The sequence below is a fragment of the Macaca thibetana genome, chromosome 14 (genome assembly GCF_024542745.1).
Source record: "Macaca thibetana thibetana isolate TM-01 chromosome 14, ASM2454274v1, whole genome shotgun sequence".
Taxonomy (NCBI): domain Eukaryota; kingdom Metazoa; phylum Chordata; class Mammalia; order Primates; family Cercopithecidae; genus Macaca; species Macaca thibetana.
The window spans coordinates 54,904,485-54,919,543 of NC_065591.1; the positions used below are offsets into that span (position 1 = coordinate 54,904,485).

Sequence of the window (15,059 nt, forward strand, 5' to 3'; positions counted from 1 at the left end):
ATACAGGAGCACCCAGATTCATAAAGCAAGTCCTTAGAGACTTACAAAGAGACTTAGACTCCCATACAATAATAATGGGAGACTTAACACTCCACTGTCAACATTAGACAGATCAACGAGACAGAAAGTTAACAAGGATATCCAGGAATTGAACTCATCTCTGCAGCAAGCAGACCTAATAGACATCTATAGAACTCTCCACCCCAAATCAACAGAATATACATTCTTCTCAGCACCACATCGTACTTACTCCAAAATCGACCACGTAATTGGAAGTAAAGCACTCCTCAGCAAATGTACAAGAACAGAAATTATAACAAACTGTCTCTCAGACCACAGTGCAATCAAACTCAGGACTAAGAAACTCAATCAAAACCGCTCAACTACATGGAAACTGAACAACCTGCTCCTGAATGACTACTGGGTACATAACGAAATGAAGGCAGAAATAAAGATGTTCTTTGAAACCAATGAGAACAAAGATACAACATACCAGAATCTCTGGGACACATTTAAAGCAGTGTGTAGAGGGAAATTTATAGCACTAAATGCCCACAAGAGAAAGCAGGAAAGATCTAAAATTGACACTCTAACATCGCAATTAAAAGAACTAGAGAAGCAAGAGCAAACACATTCGAAAGCTAGCAGAAGGGAAGAAATAACTAAGATCAGAGCAGAACTGAAGGAGATAGAGACACAAAAAACTCTCCAAAAAATCAATGAATCCAGGAGTTGGTTTTTTGAAAAGATCAACAAAATTGACAGACCACTAGCAAGACTAATAAAGAAGAAAAGAGAGAAGAATCAAATCGACGCAATTAAAAATGATAAAGGGGATATCACCACCGACCCCACAGAAATACAAACTACCATCAGAGAATACTATAAACACCTCTACGCAAATAAACTGGAAAATCTAGAAGAAATGGATAATTTCCTGGACACTTACACTCTTCCAAGACTAAACCAGGAAGAAGTTGAATCCCTGAATAGACCAATAGCAGGCTCTGAAATTGAGGCAATAATTAATAGCCTACCAACCAAAAAAAGTCCAGGACCAGATGGATTCACAGCTGAATTCTACCAGAGGTACAAGGAGGAGTTGGTACCATTCCTTCTGAAACTATTCCAATCAATAGAAAAAGAGGGAATCCTCCCTAACTCATTTTATGAGACCAACATCATCCTGATACCAAAGCCTGGCAGAGACACAACAAAAAAAAGAGAATTTTAGACCAATATCCCTGATGAACATCGATGCAAAAATCCTCAATAAAATACTGGCAAACCGGATTCAGCAACACATCAAAAAGCTTATCCACCATGATCAAGTGGGCTTCATCCCTGGGATGCAAGGCTGGTTCAACATTCACAAATCAATAAACATAATCCAGCATATAAACAGAACCAAAGACAAGAACCACATGATTATCTCAATAGATGCAGAAAAGGCTTTTGACAAAATTCAACAGTCCTTCATGCTAAAAACGCTCAATAAATTCGGTATTGATGGAACGTACCTCAAAATAATAAGAGCTATTTATAACAAACCCACAGCCAATATCATACTGAATGGGCAAAAACTGGAAAAATTCCCTTTGAAAACTGGCACAAGACAGGGATGCCCTCTCTCACCACTCCTATTCAACATAGTGTTGGAAGTTCTGGCTAGGGCAATTAGGCAAGAGAAAGAAATCAAGGGTATTCAGTTAGGAAAAGAAGAAGTCTAATTGTCCCTGTTTGCAGATGACATGATTGTATATTTAGAAAACCCCATTGTCTCAGCCCAAAATCTCCTTAAGCTGATAAGCAACTTCAGCAAAGTCTCAGGATACAAAATGAATGTGCAAAAATCACAAGCATTCTTATACACCAGTAACAGACAAACAGAGAGCCAAATCAGGAATGAACTTCCATTCACAATTGCTTCAAAGAGAATAAAATACCTAGGAATCCAACTTACAAGGGATGTAAAGGACCTCTTCAAGGAGAACTACAAACCACTGCTCAGTGAAATAAAAGAGGACACAAACAAATGGAAGAACATACCATGCTCATGGATAGGAAGAATCAATATCGTGAAAATGGCCATACTGCCCAAGGTAATTTATAGATTCAATGCCATCCCCATCAAGCTACCAATGAGTTTCTTCACAGAATTGGAAAAAACTGCTTTAAAGTTCATATGGAACCAAAAAAGAGCCCGCATCTCCAAGACAATCCTAAGTCAAAAGAACAAAGCTGGAGGCATCACGCTACCTGACTTCAAACTATACTACAAGGCTACAGTAACCAAAACAGCATGGTACTGGTACCAAAACAGAGAAATAGACCAATGGAACAGAACAGAGTCCTCAGAAATAATACCACACATCTACAGCCATCTGATCTTTGACAAACCTGAGAGAAACAAGAAATGGGGAAAGGATTCCCTATTTAATAAATGGTGCTGGGAAAATTGGCTAGCCATAAGTAGAAAGCTGAAACTGGATCCTTTCCTTACTCCTTATACGAAAATTAATTCAAGATGGATTAGAGACTTAAATGTTAGACCTAATACCATAAAAATCCTAGAGGAAAACCTAGGTAGTACCATTCAGGACATAGGCATGGGCAAAGACGTCATGTCTAAAACACCAAAAGCAACGGCAGCAAAAGCCAAAATTGACAAATGGGATCTCATTAAACTAAAGAGCTTCTGCACAGAAAAAGAAACTACCATCAGAGTGAACAGGCAACCTACAGAATGGGAGAAAATTTTTGCAATCTACTCATCTGACAAAGGGCTAATATCCAGAACCTACAAAGAACTCAAACAAATTTACAAGAAAAAAACAAACAACCCCATCAAAAAGTGGGCAAAGGATATGAACAGACATTTCTCAAAAGAAGACATTCATACAGCCAACAGACACATGAAAAAATGCTCATCATCACTGGCCATCAGAGAAATGCAAATCAAAACCACAATGAGATACCATCTCACACCAGTTAGAATGGCAATCATTAAAAAGTCAGGAAACAACAGGTGCTGGAGACCATGTGGAGAAATAGGAACACTTTTACACTGTTGGTGGGATTGTAAACTAGTTCAACCATTATGGAAAACAGTATGGCGATTCCTCAAGGATCTAGAACTAGATGTACCATATGACCCAGCCATCCCATTACTGGGTATATACCCAAAGGATTATAAATTATGCTGCTATAAAGACACATGCACACGTATGTTTATTGCAGCACTATTCACAATAGCAAAGACTTGGAATCAACCCAAATGTCCATCAGTGACAGATTGGATTAAGAAAATGTGGCACATATACACCATGGAATACTATGCAGCCATCAAAAAGGATGAGTTTGTGTCCTTTGTAGGGACATGGATGCAGCTGGAAACCATCATTCTTAGCAAACTATCACAAGAACAGAAAACCAAACACCAAATGTTCTCACTCATAGGTGGGAACTGAACAATGAGATCACTTGGACTCAGGAAGGGGAACATCACACACCGGGGCCTATCATGGGGAGGGGGGAGGGGAGAGGGGGGAGGGATTGCATTGGGAGTTATACCTGATGTAAATGACGAGTTGATGGGTGCAGCACACCAACATGGCACAAGTATACATATGTAACAAACCTGCACGTTATGCACATGTACCCTACAACTTAAAGTATAATAATAATAAATTAATTAAAAAAAAAAAAAAAAAAAAGAACCAGGCTGCGTAGTAGGAGGTGAGCTGCCTGAGAGCATGACCTCCTGAGCTCCACCTCCTGTCAGATCAGCAGCAGCATTCCATTCCCACAGGGTCACGACCCCTGTTGTGAACCCAGCATGCGAAGGATCTAGGTTGTACCCTCCTCATAAGAATCTAATGATCTGAGGTGGAACAGTTTCATCGCCCCCACCAGGTTTGTGGAAAAATTGTCTTCCATGAAACCGGTCCCTGAGGCCGAAAAGATTGGGGACTGCTGATTTACTCCATAACATTATTTGAGGACCCCAGTTGATGCTCCTACTCCTCTTCAGTCCTCAGCTTCACTCTGGCACCACTGTGAGCACCGGGAGACCTACCAGAAGTTGCTGGAGGACATCGCTGTCCTGCACCGCCTGGCTGCCCGCCTCTCCAGTAGAGCTGAGGTGGTGGGTGCCGTCCGCCAGGTGAGCCTCTCCAGCCCCCAGTCTTGCCAACTCTGCTCCACTTACATAAAGTAGAGCAATCACCCAAGCAGCGGCAACTACAGATACCACTTAGAGGTGGCTGCCTCTGGGCCAAGCATCCTATGTATACCATTGCAGTATTATTCAGAGTATTTTTGGCAGATCACTGAACCCTCAAGGGGCTTTGTGGAAAAAGGTTTCTGTGGACGCACAAGTTTGGGGACTACTGCATACTATCTTTCTTTCTTGGAAATTTCTAACACATTGGCCTAATCAAGGCTTTGATTGGAGGATAGTGGTGTCTAACACATTGGCCTAATCAAGGCTTTGATTGGAGGATAGTGGTGTCTAACACGTTGGCCTAATCAAGGCTTTGATTGGAGAAGGCTGGTTCACTTTACCTACGTAGTTCCCAAACATATTGAACTGAAGAATTCCCCCCACAGCCCTCCATTTTATTTTTCTCAAAAAATACCTATTCAACTCCCATCGAGCTAGTATTTGGCAAAACATGCTTTAGGAAAACCTGCTTTGTCTCATTAAATCCACCCAGCAACCCTATAAATATCCTGTTTCCCAGATGAAGATGCAGAGTCTCAGAAAGTAAAAGCACTAGTGAGTGGCAGAGCGGGACACAGGCCCAGGTCTGTCTCTCTCTTGGCCACTTTGAAGTCCTGAACCACAGAGAGCCCCGCCCTGGCCCCGCATGTTTTAGCAGGAGCACACTGCCTGAGTTCCAATCCGGGCTCCACCCTTCATTCGCTGTGTGACCTTGGGCCGCTTACCGAGGTCTCTCTGCTTCAGTCTTTTCAAGTATAAAATGAGGATGGTCACAGTATTTCCCATAGCGGGTTGCTGCCGTACTTGTAAAGCATTTAGATGTTGTTATTATGTTGCTATGACATGAATCTATGTCCTGCTGCTCTGGTTACAAGAGAGGAGGTTCCTGGGATGGTGCAGCCCTGAGCAGTTCCTGTTAAAGGACTTTGCCGCTGGGCCGTCCCACCCTGTGTCCTTCAGGACAAGGACACCTGACTCAGCAGTGGTGCGCAGGAAGTCACTCCAGCTGGGAGCAGCAACACAGGAGGACTCTAGGGAAGTGGCTGGTCTCAGCCATGCATGGCTGTGGGACCTGTTCCTGCAAAGCCACTGGGTGTGTCCCTCTGTGGCCAGGCAGGGCCTGAGCTAGATCCTCTGAGGGATCTAACCAGGGTATGAGCAGAGAGAAATTGTTCTCATTGTGTGCAGGCTTCCCAAACGTGTGCCTAAGCCCAACTGCCACTCACGCCATCTGCTCCCTTCTCCAAATGGCTCCCTCGTCTTGGCTTCTATGCCTCAGTCTTTGCCTTCCTCTCTGGCTCCACTGGGCCAGGTCAGGCTTCATTCGGTCTTTCCGTGCTGCTCTCACTGACACCAGTCTCACTCCCTTGAGTCCCATCTCTATCTGTGACCTGATTATGTTACTCTCTTACTTTAAGGGAGATATTCAATGGCTTCCCTTTTCCTTCAGAGTAAGTTCAAGTTCCTTTGTCTAGCATTCGAGGTCCTTCACAACCCAGACTTACAAATAGACCCAACTGCTTGCTGATTCCTACAGAGGCAGGAGACCTGTAGTGTCTGGGCTTTCTGGGCAGCCCTGGTTTATGTCGATTGTCCCAGCACAATTTGTCATAGTGCCTTTCTTCACTCTCCAGAGGACTCCTATCCAGAGGATAAAACCTCATCTACATATAAGCCCTGTGCTTCCCTGCCTCTAGAATCCTCTTGGAGTTCCCTGGCCTGAATGCTCTGTCCCTCCTGCCCTTGTCTATGTGCCCAGATGCTGTTCACATCCTATATCCACTTCATTCCATCTCCATGAACCCTCCCCTGACCTGTTCTCTGCAAGCAGAAACAACTCTCCTCTGCCTGTCACCTCCTGCAGTGTGGTGGCTGTGTTTTTCCCATTCTCCCTGAGTGCAGGTGCTGAGTCCACCTCTCAGCTCAGGCAGAGTCTCGTCCCTGTATCCTTTTGATTCTCCTAGCCCAGACCCTTGGGCTTGATCAGAGCAAATAAGTGCCAATGGAGCCTTTCCTCCAGTGGCCTCATGTACTCACACCCTCCATCCCTGCAGGAAAAGCGCATGTCGAAAGCAACAGAAGTGATGATGCAGTATGTGGAGAATCTAAAGAGGACGTATGAGAAGGACCATGCGGAGCTCATGGAGTTTAAAAAGCTTGCAAATCAGAATTCAAGCCGCAGCTGTGGCCCCTCTGGTAAGGACCTAGGCTCCTGCCCCATCTTGGCCCTACAAGGTAGACTTCCAAGAGCTCTTGGCTAGGATTGGAGCTGTCAGAGCAGCCCCATGACTTATTTCCAGTTGAGCAGCACCCCTGTCCAGTACTGTCCACAGGGGCCTCCCAGCAGCTGCTTCAGTGGGCCTGGCAGGGCAGTCTGGAAGCAGGAAACATGAGCATTCCCAAAGTGACTTCCTAACTCCCAAAGCAATAAATCACAGTGGCTGACCATGGAGACAAAGCCCACAGGCTACTAGAACTCTTGGACTTATAGGGTCTGAGAGTGACCCTAGACCCTGTAAGTCTGTGTGCTTTGGGACCCCCTTTTAGGCAGCACATGCTAAGGAAGTTGGGCTTTATTCTGGAAAGCATTAGGGATCCAGCCAATGATTTTAATCAAGAAAATGACTTGATCATATATGTAGCTTAAGAAGATTCCCTTGAACTATGGTGTGGCAATTACATTACTGGGACAAACCAGGGACAGAAAACTCCATGAAGATGTTCTTGCAACAGTCCAGGTGAGGGGTGAAACCTGGGCAGCTAGGGTGGAGTGCGAGTCTGGCTGAAGATGTTACAGAGAAAAACAGTAGACTCATGGATAAGACAAATGTTTCAAAGAAATATTCTTGTTTAGAAGTTCTATATGAATTGCCATAGGAGCACAGAGGAGGGCCCACCTGATTCTGCTTGAAGGGAGACAAGGAAGGCTTCAAAGAGGGATGGTATCTTGGTGTTTTAAAGTAAAAATAGGAGTTCTCCAGTCAATAGAGGAAGATACATCCCAGGTGGAGAAACCAGCATGGACAAAGATGTGGAGATTGGGGGTGAAAAGAAGATGAAACAAACAGTTTTCCATAGTGGCAGTGTCGGGGTGTGGTAGTGACAGGTTGAAAGTGAGACTTGGTAGACCAGGGCCACATGCCAGGCCATGCTAGCAATTTAAACCTCTAGGCAATGGGGAGTTAATGGTAAGTTTATACCTCATGATGTAATCAGGCTTTATTTTGAGATTATTCTGACTTCAGTGGACAATATATTGGAGGTGTGCAAAAGCTGAGGTAAAGAGACACACAGTCGGAGACTCTTTCTCAGTCCAGCAGGAAGAGGTTGGTGCCTTGGACCAGATCTCTCTGTGGGCACTGTCAGGGTTTGGACTCTGGCTGATGAGGGTGGCCAGCAGGAGAAAACAGACCTTTTAGCAACAGGAATCCCTGTGGAATGCAAACATCCGTGTTACCAAGAGCTGCAGAAGGGAAAGTACAGAAAGTATAACAGATGGAGAAACCTTTATAAACAGGAGGTTTCACAAGTTTCCTGGAGAATATCAGTGACACGTCCCAGAGTCCAAAGGCAGCATGCACACATGCTCCAGACTGTCTGCTTTGGATCTGTCAGCAAGGCTCCTGACCCATATGCACCTAGGCTTCTAACAAACCATTTTCCGTCCATGTTGCAAGCTGGGGAAGCTGCCGCCAAAGGAATCCTAATGCCATGGGCTCCTACATTTATTGCTGCACAAGGCCTCCTGCAAACTACCTTATCTAAGATTTATAGGATGAGCAGTTACCCATGAGTCTCATTCATTCATTCTACAGACATTTACTAAGTACCTTTGGCTTGCCCCATATAATACTGGAATATAGAGGTAAAGGGCACACAGTCACAGACCCGAAGGAGCTCCCAACCTTTGGGAAGTCAAGGCAGTGTAGCCAGTGCTATGACAGAAGAAAGCAGACTTCCAAGGAGAACACACGACAGAGTCCCATATTCAGTCTAGGAGGATGATAAAACGCTTACCATAGCAAAGGTCAACGATAGCTGTACATGTTTTTCCAATATTTGTTTCCACTCCAGTTGTTCTTCCAAGCTATACCTCAGCTTGGGCTAGGCAGAGGGGCCGTAACCACTCAGCAGGTATTTCCATAAGACACTCTATGACTGTTCCCTAATAGTGTTTGTGTCTTAAGCCTTTTATACAACCTCTGCAATCTTTGTCTATGCCTGGGGTTTTGAAGACTACAGTAAATAAAATATCCCTGATTTCAAGGAGGGTGATATACATTTTTTTAAAATAATATGTTTCTTTCTGAATATGAAATTTACCAATTGTCTGCATTTTGGATTATTTCCTTAATGTAGATTTCTAGAAGTATAAATACTAGCTCAGGGGAAAGAAATTTTTTAAGGCTCTTAAAGCAAATTATTTTCAAATAACCCATTTATGTTTTCACTGAATGGGTTACAATACTCAATTCACTGTGCCATTGACACCATTCTTGTTCTTTCTTTTGGTAAGTATCCATGACTTCGATAGACCAAAATTGTGTCTTATCTTACTGGTTTAATTGTATTTCTCGGCCTTTCCAAATGTTTATGGAACATTTGTATTTCTACTTTTAAAAATTCTGTATTTATGATCTTTGTCCACTTGTAAGCTTGGTAGTTTACTAATGTATATGAACTCTTCACATGTAAAGAATATTTTCTGGTTCTGCTGTTTTGGCTGACTGGAAAACTTGAGAATCTTTTGACCACAAGCACTTAGAAATTTCTGCTGGACAAAATAAAGCAAACCTATGTCTAAATAGCTGAATCCACAAGAAAAGAAATTGAAATATCCAGATACGAGAAAAGAAAAGAGAACTGAAACCAAGCTGACCCTGCAGCTTCCTTGGGGACAAGTGGCAACCTCAGTTATCTGGGAGCTGAGCTTTTACACTTGCCTGTGATCTGAGACAAGACCTGGAACACCTATGGTAGAGAGTTGACACAGATTCCCACAGAAAGTTAAGGCTGTCCAAGGACTAGATCCTCAGATGGAATTTGGATAAGGAAAAATAATAATCACCAACCAGCAGAGAAACAAGGAAATTTGTTTCACCCTGGGCTCTAGTAGGAAAAAACACTTTCTCCTTCCTCATAGGAAAAGTACATACTCACAAAGTGACAGCAGTGATGATGCAATATGCAGAGGATTTGAAAAGAACAGCAAGATGGTGCCTCTAAGACATATTAGAAATAAGTAGAAAAGCACTCTGGAGAGACAGACGCTGCACCCAGACACACAGGATTCCTCTAATAAAGCCTCACTGAAGATGACTTCACAACCTAAAATTATAAAATATGCAAGAAAACAATTCATCATGAACAAAAATCATCAGGTACCCCAAAGAATAGGATCATATCCTAAGAACCTCAGAAAATAAAATGATCTGATAATTTTTTTAAAGATAAGCTTAAAATTATTAGGGGTAGCTGGGTACAGTGGCTTACGTCTATAATCCCAACACTTTGGGAGACCAAGGTGAAAGGATTGCTTGAGGCCAGGAGGTTGAGACCAGCCTGGGCAACAAAGTGAGACCCTGTCTCTCCAAAAAATAAAAATAAAAAACAATTAGTTGGATGTGGTGGTGGGCACCTATAGTTCTAGCTTCTCAGGAGGCTAAGGTGGGAGGATCGCTTGAGCCCAGGAAGTCAAGGCTGCAGTAAGCTGTGATCGTGCCATTGCACTTCATCCTGGATGACAGAGCGAGACCCTGTCTCTAACTTAAAAATCATTGGAGACATAAAAGAATGGATCAAAAACAGAGTAAAAGAAAACAGTTATCAAAGAAGAATAAAATAGAACTTCTCAAAGTGAGGAATAAAGTCACGGAAATTAAAAACTCAAGAGTTTAGGTGTGTTAGTTACTATATTTGAGGCTATTCTTCGTTATTCCAGATCTCCTTCTGGGCACATTTTCCCATCCCCTTAAAGTCACAAGGCAAGGCCATGGGACTTGCTTTGGTGAATGAAATGTGAGTAGAAGGACGTGTCACATCTGAACCTAGGCCTTCAAGAACTAGTATGCAATCTGCCATGTTTCTTCCTCCTAACGTGATAACCATCATTGCTCCAGAATACTAGAAGGCCAATATTAGGCTGAGTCCAGAATGAGGAAACACTGAACCAAGCCTGCTACAGACTCAGAAGTAAATGGGCGTGTAGCATAAGCAAATCACATCTTCCTTGTTATCAGCCACTAATACTTTGGAGTTGCTTATTATTACTATGCTGTTAAACTAGTATAACCTAGCTTAGCCTGATTGATTATAACATTTAAATCAAATTGGGCACAGCTGAAGAAAAATTAGTTAACTTGAAGATAAGTTTGAGGAAGTTACCCAATGTACAGTTCAGAGAAATAAATTGATTAAAATTATGAAAGAATCATTGAGATATGGGATATAGAATGTAGAATGAGAAAGTCCCAAATACATTTATTGGTCCATCCTTAAAGGGGAAAGATAACGAGAGAAAATATTCCAAGAAAGAATGGCTGAGGATGTTCCAGAACTAAGGAAAGTCATCAATCATTGGATTCAGAAAATACAGTGAATTCCAAGCAGGAAAAATAAAAACACACCAAAGAGAAACTATAGAACAGTAAAGACAAAGGGAAGATCTTAAAAGTCATCAAAGAGAGAAGATTATTTACAAAGGAATGACAATTCTCAATGGCAATAGTAGAAGAAGGCAATGGAATAATCTCTTAAAAGAACTACGAGAAAATAACGGTCAACCTAGAGATAACACAAATGGCTAAGATACCATGCAGGATTGAGGGCTTGGTAAAGACCATTTGGAGACAATTGAGGAAGTTTACCTCTCACAGACCCTCGCTGAAACAACAACTAGAGGATGTACCTAAGGAAGATTGAAATTGAACTCAAACACATGCTCACAAATGTTCATTGCAGCACTTTTCACAATAGAAAAGACATGGAATCAACCTAAATGCCCATCAATGACAGACTGGATAAAGAAAATATGGTACATATACACCATGGAATAGTATGCAGCCATAAAAAAGAATGAGATCACCTCTTTTGCAGGAACATGGGTGGAGCTGGAGGCCCTTATCTTTTGCAAACTAACACAGGAACAGAAAACCAAATACTGCATGTTCTCACTAAGAAGTGGGAGCTAAACATTGAGTCCATATGGCCACAAACAGGGGAACAACAGGTACCAGGGCCTACTTGAGGGTAGAAAGTAGGAGAAGGGAGAGGAACGGAAAAAATAAATACTGTCTACTAGGCTTAGTACCTGGGTGATGAAATAATCTGTATAACAAATCCTCATGACAAGTTTATGTAATGCACCTGCACATGTACCCTGAACCTAAAATAAAAGTTAAAAAAAAAAATTGAGCTCAAAAGAAACAAGTAGGATACAAGAAGGAATAGTCAACAAAGACATTTGTAAACATGTAGGTAAATCTAAATAAGCACTCTCTGTAGAAACCAACAAACATAATGAATAATTTAGGAATACAAAAGCAAGGTGAAATAAAAATACTGGAAAGCAATATAATTAAGAGGGAGGGTTATTATTTTAAGATTTATTCAAGAAAAGAATAGAGATCTTGTTTAATTTTAAATTTAAAGTCAATATGTTCAAAAGTTAAGAGGACATGCTGAAGGTTAAAAATAGAATGTATAAGTTCCAAACAAATGTGTAGGGTGGGAGGAGGGGTGGAAAAAGTCAATGAATAAAACAAATAGAAAATATAAAATTACGTGGTAGAAATAAATACAAATATATTAATCACAAGAACTATAGTATAAATCTATTGGTTAATAGAGAATCTTAGATTAGATTATGAAAAAAACAGGCCAGGCGTGGTGGCTCATGCCTGTAATTCCAGCACTTTGGGCAGCCAAGGCAGACAGATACTTTAAGCTCAGGAGTTGGAGACCAGCCTGGCCAACATGGCGAAATGCTGTTTCTACTAAAAATACAAAAATTAGCCAGACATAGTGGCACACATCTGTAATCCCAGCTACTCGGGAGGCTGAGGCATAAGAATCATATGAACCCAGGAGCGAAAGGTTGAGTGAGCCAAGATTGTGCCACTGCACTCTAGCCTTCGTGACAGAGTGAGACAGTCTCAAAAAAAAATTTTTTTTGAAAAAAAAAAAAACCAGCTATGTGCTTTTCAAGAGACACACCAAAAATGCATGGATATGAAAGAGAGAGAGATGCAGGCTAAATAATATTGGTCAAACTGAATCAAATTGAATTGAGCTAGCAAATACCTTTCTCTGAAAGTACTCAGGTGTTTCCTGGTGGTAGTATTATCCAGGTACGAAGTTTAAACATATTACATGAGTTATATCACTTAATGTATGCAGTAAGGAGAAGAAAATCCTGGGGTGGTAACTTCCTTTGTTCTGAGTCATTTGGTAGGTAACATATTGAAACTACTTTTGTCAGCAAGTTTTCATTATTTACTGGCACCACACCTTCCTTGCTCATAGTTTCTCTGACTGTACATCCTTGAACGAGCATGAAATAACCCAATAAGTCTTGGTATTGCTGAGTAGTTGTCATACACTATCTAGGGTGTTATGCAGAGTGTGTTTAGTGGGGTCAGATAAAGATCAGAGGTCCAAGACTGGGGCTTCCTATAATGAGAAGCGGAGTTAGGATAAAGGTTTTGTCCAAAAAAACCCTCCACTCTGCAGCCCCATCTCAAAGGATGAAGTGCCAAACTCAGCGTCCCCAACACCCAGATCCTTGGGCTATCCCTTGAGGGCCAGTTCTGGCTCATGGATACCATAGCCTAGTTTCTGTTTCCTGCTGGTGCCTAGTCTGAAACTTACTTGTGTTCTCTTCTCTGCTCCCTCCTGCTGCAGAAGATGGGGTCCCTCGCACGGCACGGTCCATGTCCCTCACGCTGGGAAAGGTATGCATGTTCAAGGAATACCAGGGCTCCTGGAAAGAGTATGACAGAAGTTTCCATGGTCACCCAAACAATCATTCATTCTGGGATCCATGGATGCCAGAGAATCTCTGAACAGAGTTTCTATTCGGCTTCCCACGGTCTCAAGTTTAGCCTCTGACATCTTACCTTTCTTGCTCGTGGTTTCCTTAACTATGTATACATCCCTTGAATCAACATGAAATGATCATAAGCCTTCATATTGCTACAGGCAGCTTTAATACAGTCTCCAGGGTGTTACCCAGAGACTGTGGGGTCATTTCCATTCTGTATCTCCAAGATCTCATAAGCTAAAATAGAACAGATTGAGCGTTCACTCACCACCAATTTGGGAAATTTGGGTCAACTTTGGCCACTCTCTCCGCACCAATTCCATCATTGCTACTGCAAAACCAAAATATCCAGTGAATGCCATTTCAGCATTAGAAATGAGTAGGTTTTTTTCCCAAGCCCTTCTGAATTATGGCTATTGCTACCTCCAAGACAATGAGCCTGGTCACTTCTCTCCCCACAGAATATGCCTCGCCGGAGGGTCAGCGTTGCCGTTGTTCCCAAGTTTAATGCCCTGAATCTGCCTGGCCAAACTCCCAGTTCATCACCCATCCCCTCCTTACCAGCCTTGGTAAGTATGATGATGCCTGCCTCCCAGCACGGAATAGTAAAATAACCTTTCCTTCATACTCAGTCCTAGGGGGGTGACCAAATGGGGGCAGGGTCAACAAGGAGAGGAAATTTCCAGAATAGAATCTGAGTGATAGGCGCAAAAACCCAATACAGATCAGGCTGCATGTATTCTACTACTCTGGGAAGTCCTACTGCCCTTGAGCATGGTGTTGGCAGCTCAGCATTCTTTGCAAACGATAACTCTTTTTGTGCTTACACCACAATCCACCAAGGTGGTTATAATTTTTTTCTACTCTGCAGTGGGCTTAAGTAGCTGAAGTTTGTAATGTGTGATAGGTGGTAGAACAGCTTTGAACCCTAGGTTCTCTGTTTCAGGAGCTTGAGTTCTTCAACCAACCCATTGTTCTCCTGCCTCAGTTCATTGCAGCATTGTTCATAACAATGAAAAGCGGGAAACAACTCCGTGTTCACTAATAAAAGACTGGTTAAGCAAATGGATATCCCTATAAGGGGTTTCTGTAGAATGGTCCATAATTTATTATGAATCAAAAGCAAGTAAAATAGGATATACAAAACCTAGTGTATAAACAGTATAATTCTGTTTTGTACTATTTAAAAGAGTGTGTTTCTGTGCGTAGACAGAAATTTCTGGTAGAAGATACGTGAAACAGCTAACAATGGTTATCTCTAGGCAATGGTAAAATAGTTCATTTCTATTTTCTTCCTGATGCCTTTTTATATTTCTATAATACGAATGTATTAGTAATAATCAGGAAAAATACATTTCCATTTCTTTTAGGCAAAGACAGTTTGGATATAACAAAATATTTTCTGTATCCCAGGCCTTTGTGCATCTGGTTAATTCTCTCTAATTCTTTCTTCAGTGGTTTCTCTATCCCCTGCCTATGACTAGCACTACCGTATAAGGAAACAATCTGATTGTGTAAGCAATTGGAAATTCAAGCCCTATGTAATACCAATGGGTGGTACTCACTGTTTCCTGCCTCAAGCATTTCAATCATGTATGAAATCAACCTAAACTCCCAAATTACCCATTAAAATAGAACAACCTGAAAAAAATGTTTAAGGATATTGGAGAGGACTGGTTAGTGTGTTTTAACAGTTCTATTTCCCATGCTTTGCCTAAAAGCATAAATTTATTTTCCAAATATATGTTCCTTTAGACTAGGGGCTGGCAATCAGGGCCATAGATTAAAAACCAC

At 41.9% G+C, this 15,059-nt stretch overlaps 1 protein-coding gene and 1 long non-coding RNA gene across 10 annotated transcripts in view; one reads left to right on the top strand and one right to left on the bottom strand.

The window, feature by feature from the left end:
* The window catches only part of IRAG1 (inositol 1,4,5-triphosphate receptor associated 1), a 125,596-nt gene that overhangs the window by 91,593 nt on the left and 18,944 nt on the right, over window positions 1-15,059 (top strand). For all 9 annotated transcript variants that reach the window (XM_050757402.1, XM_050757396.1, XM_050757400.1 and 6 more), the window contains 4 exons: window positions 4,034-4,165; window positions 6,280-6,421; window positions 13,127-13,176; window positions 13,727-13,834. In XM_050757402.1, the coding sequence (XP_050613359.1) occupies window positions 4,034-4,165; window positions 6,280-6,421; window positions 13,127-13,176; window positions 13,727-13,834 (432 nt within the window). The remainder of the gene's footprint in view (window positions 1-4,033; window positions 4,166-6,279; window positions 6,422-13,126; window positions 13,177-13,726; window positions 13,835-15,059) is intronic.
* On the bottom strand, window positions 7,415-13,209 carry LOC126935668 (uncharacterized). The gene is made up of 2 exons (XR_007719273.1): window positions 13,094-13,209; window positions 7,415-7,656 (listed from the first exon to the last, which is right to left on the bottom strand). It is a non-coding gene; the product is annotated as an uncharacterized LOC126935668 (long non-coding RNA).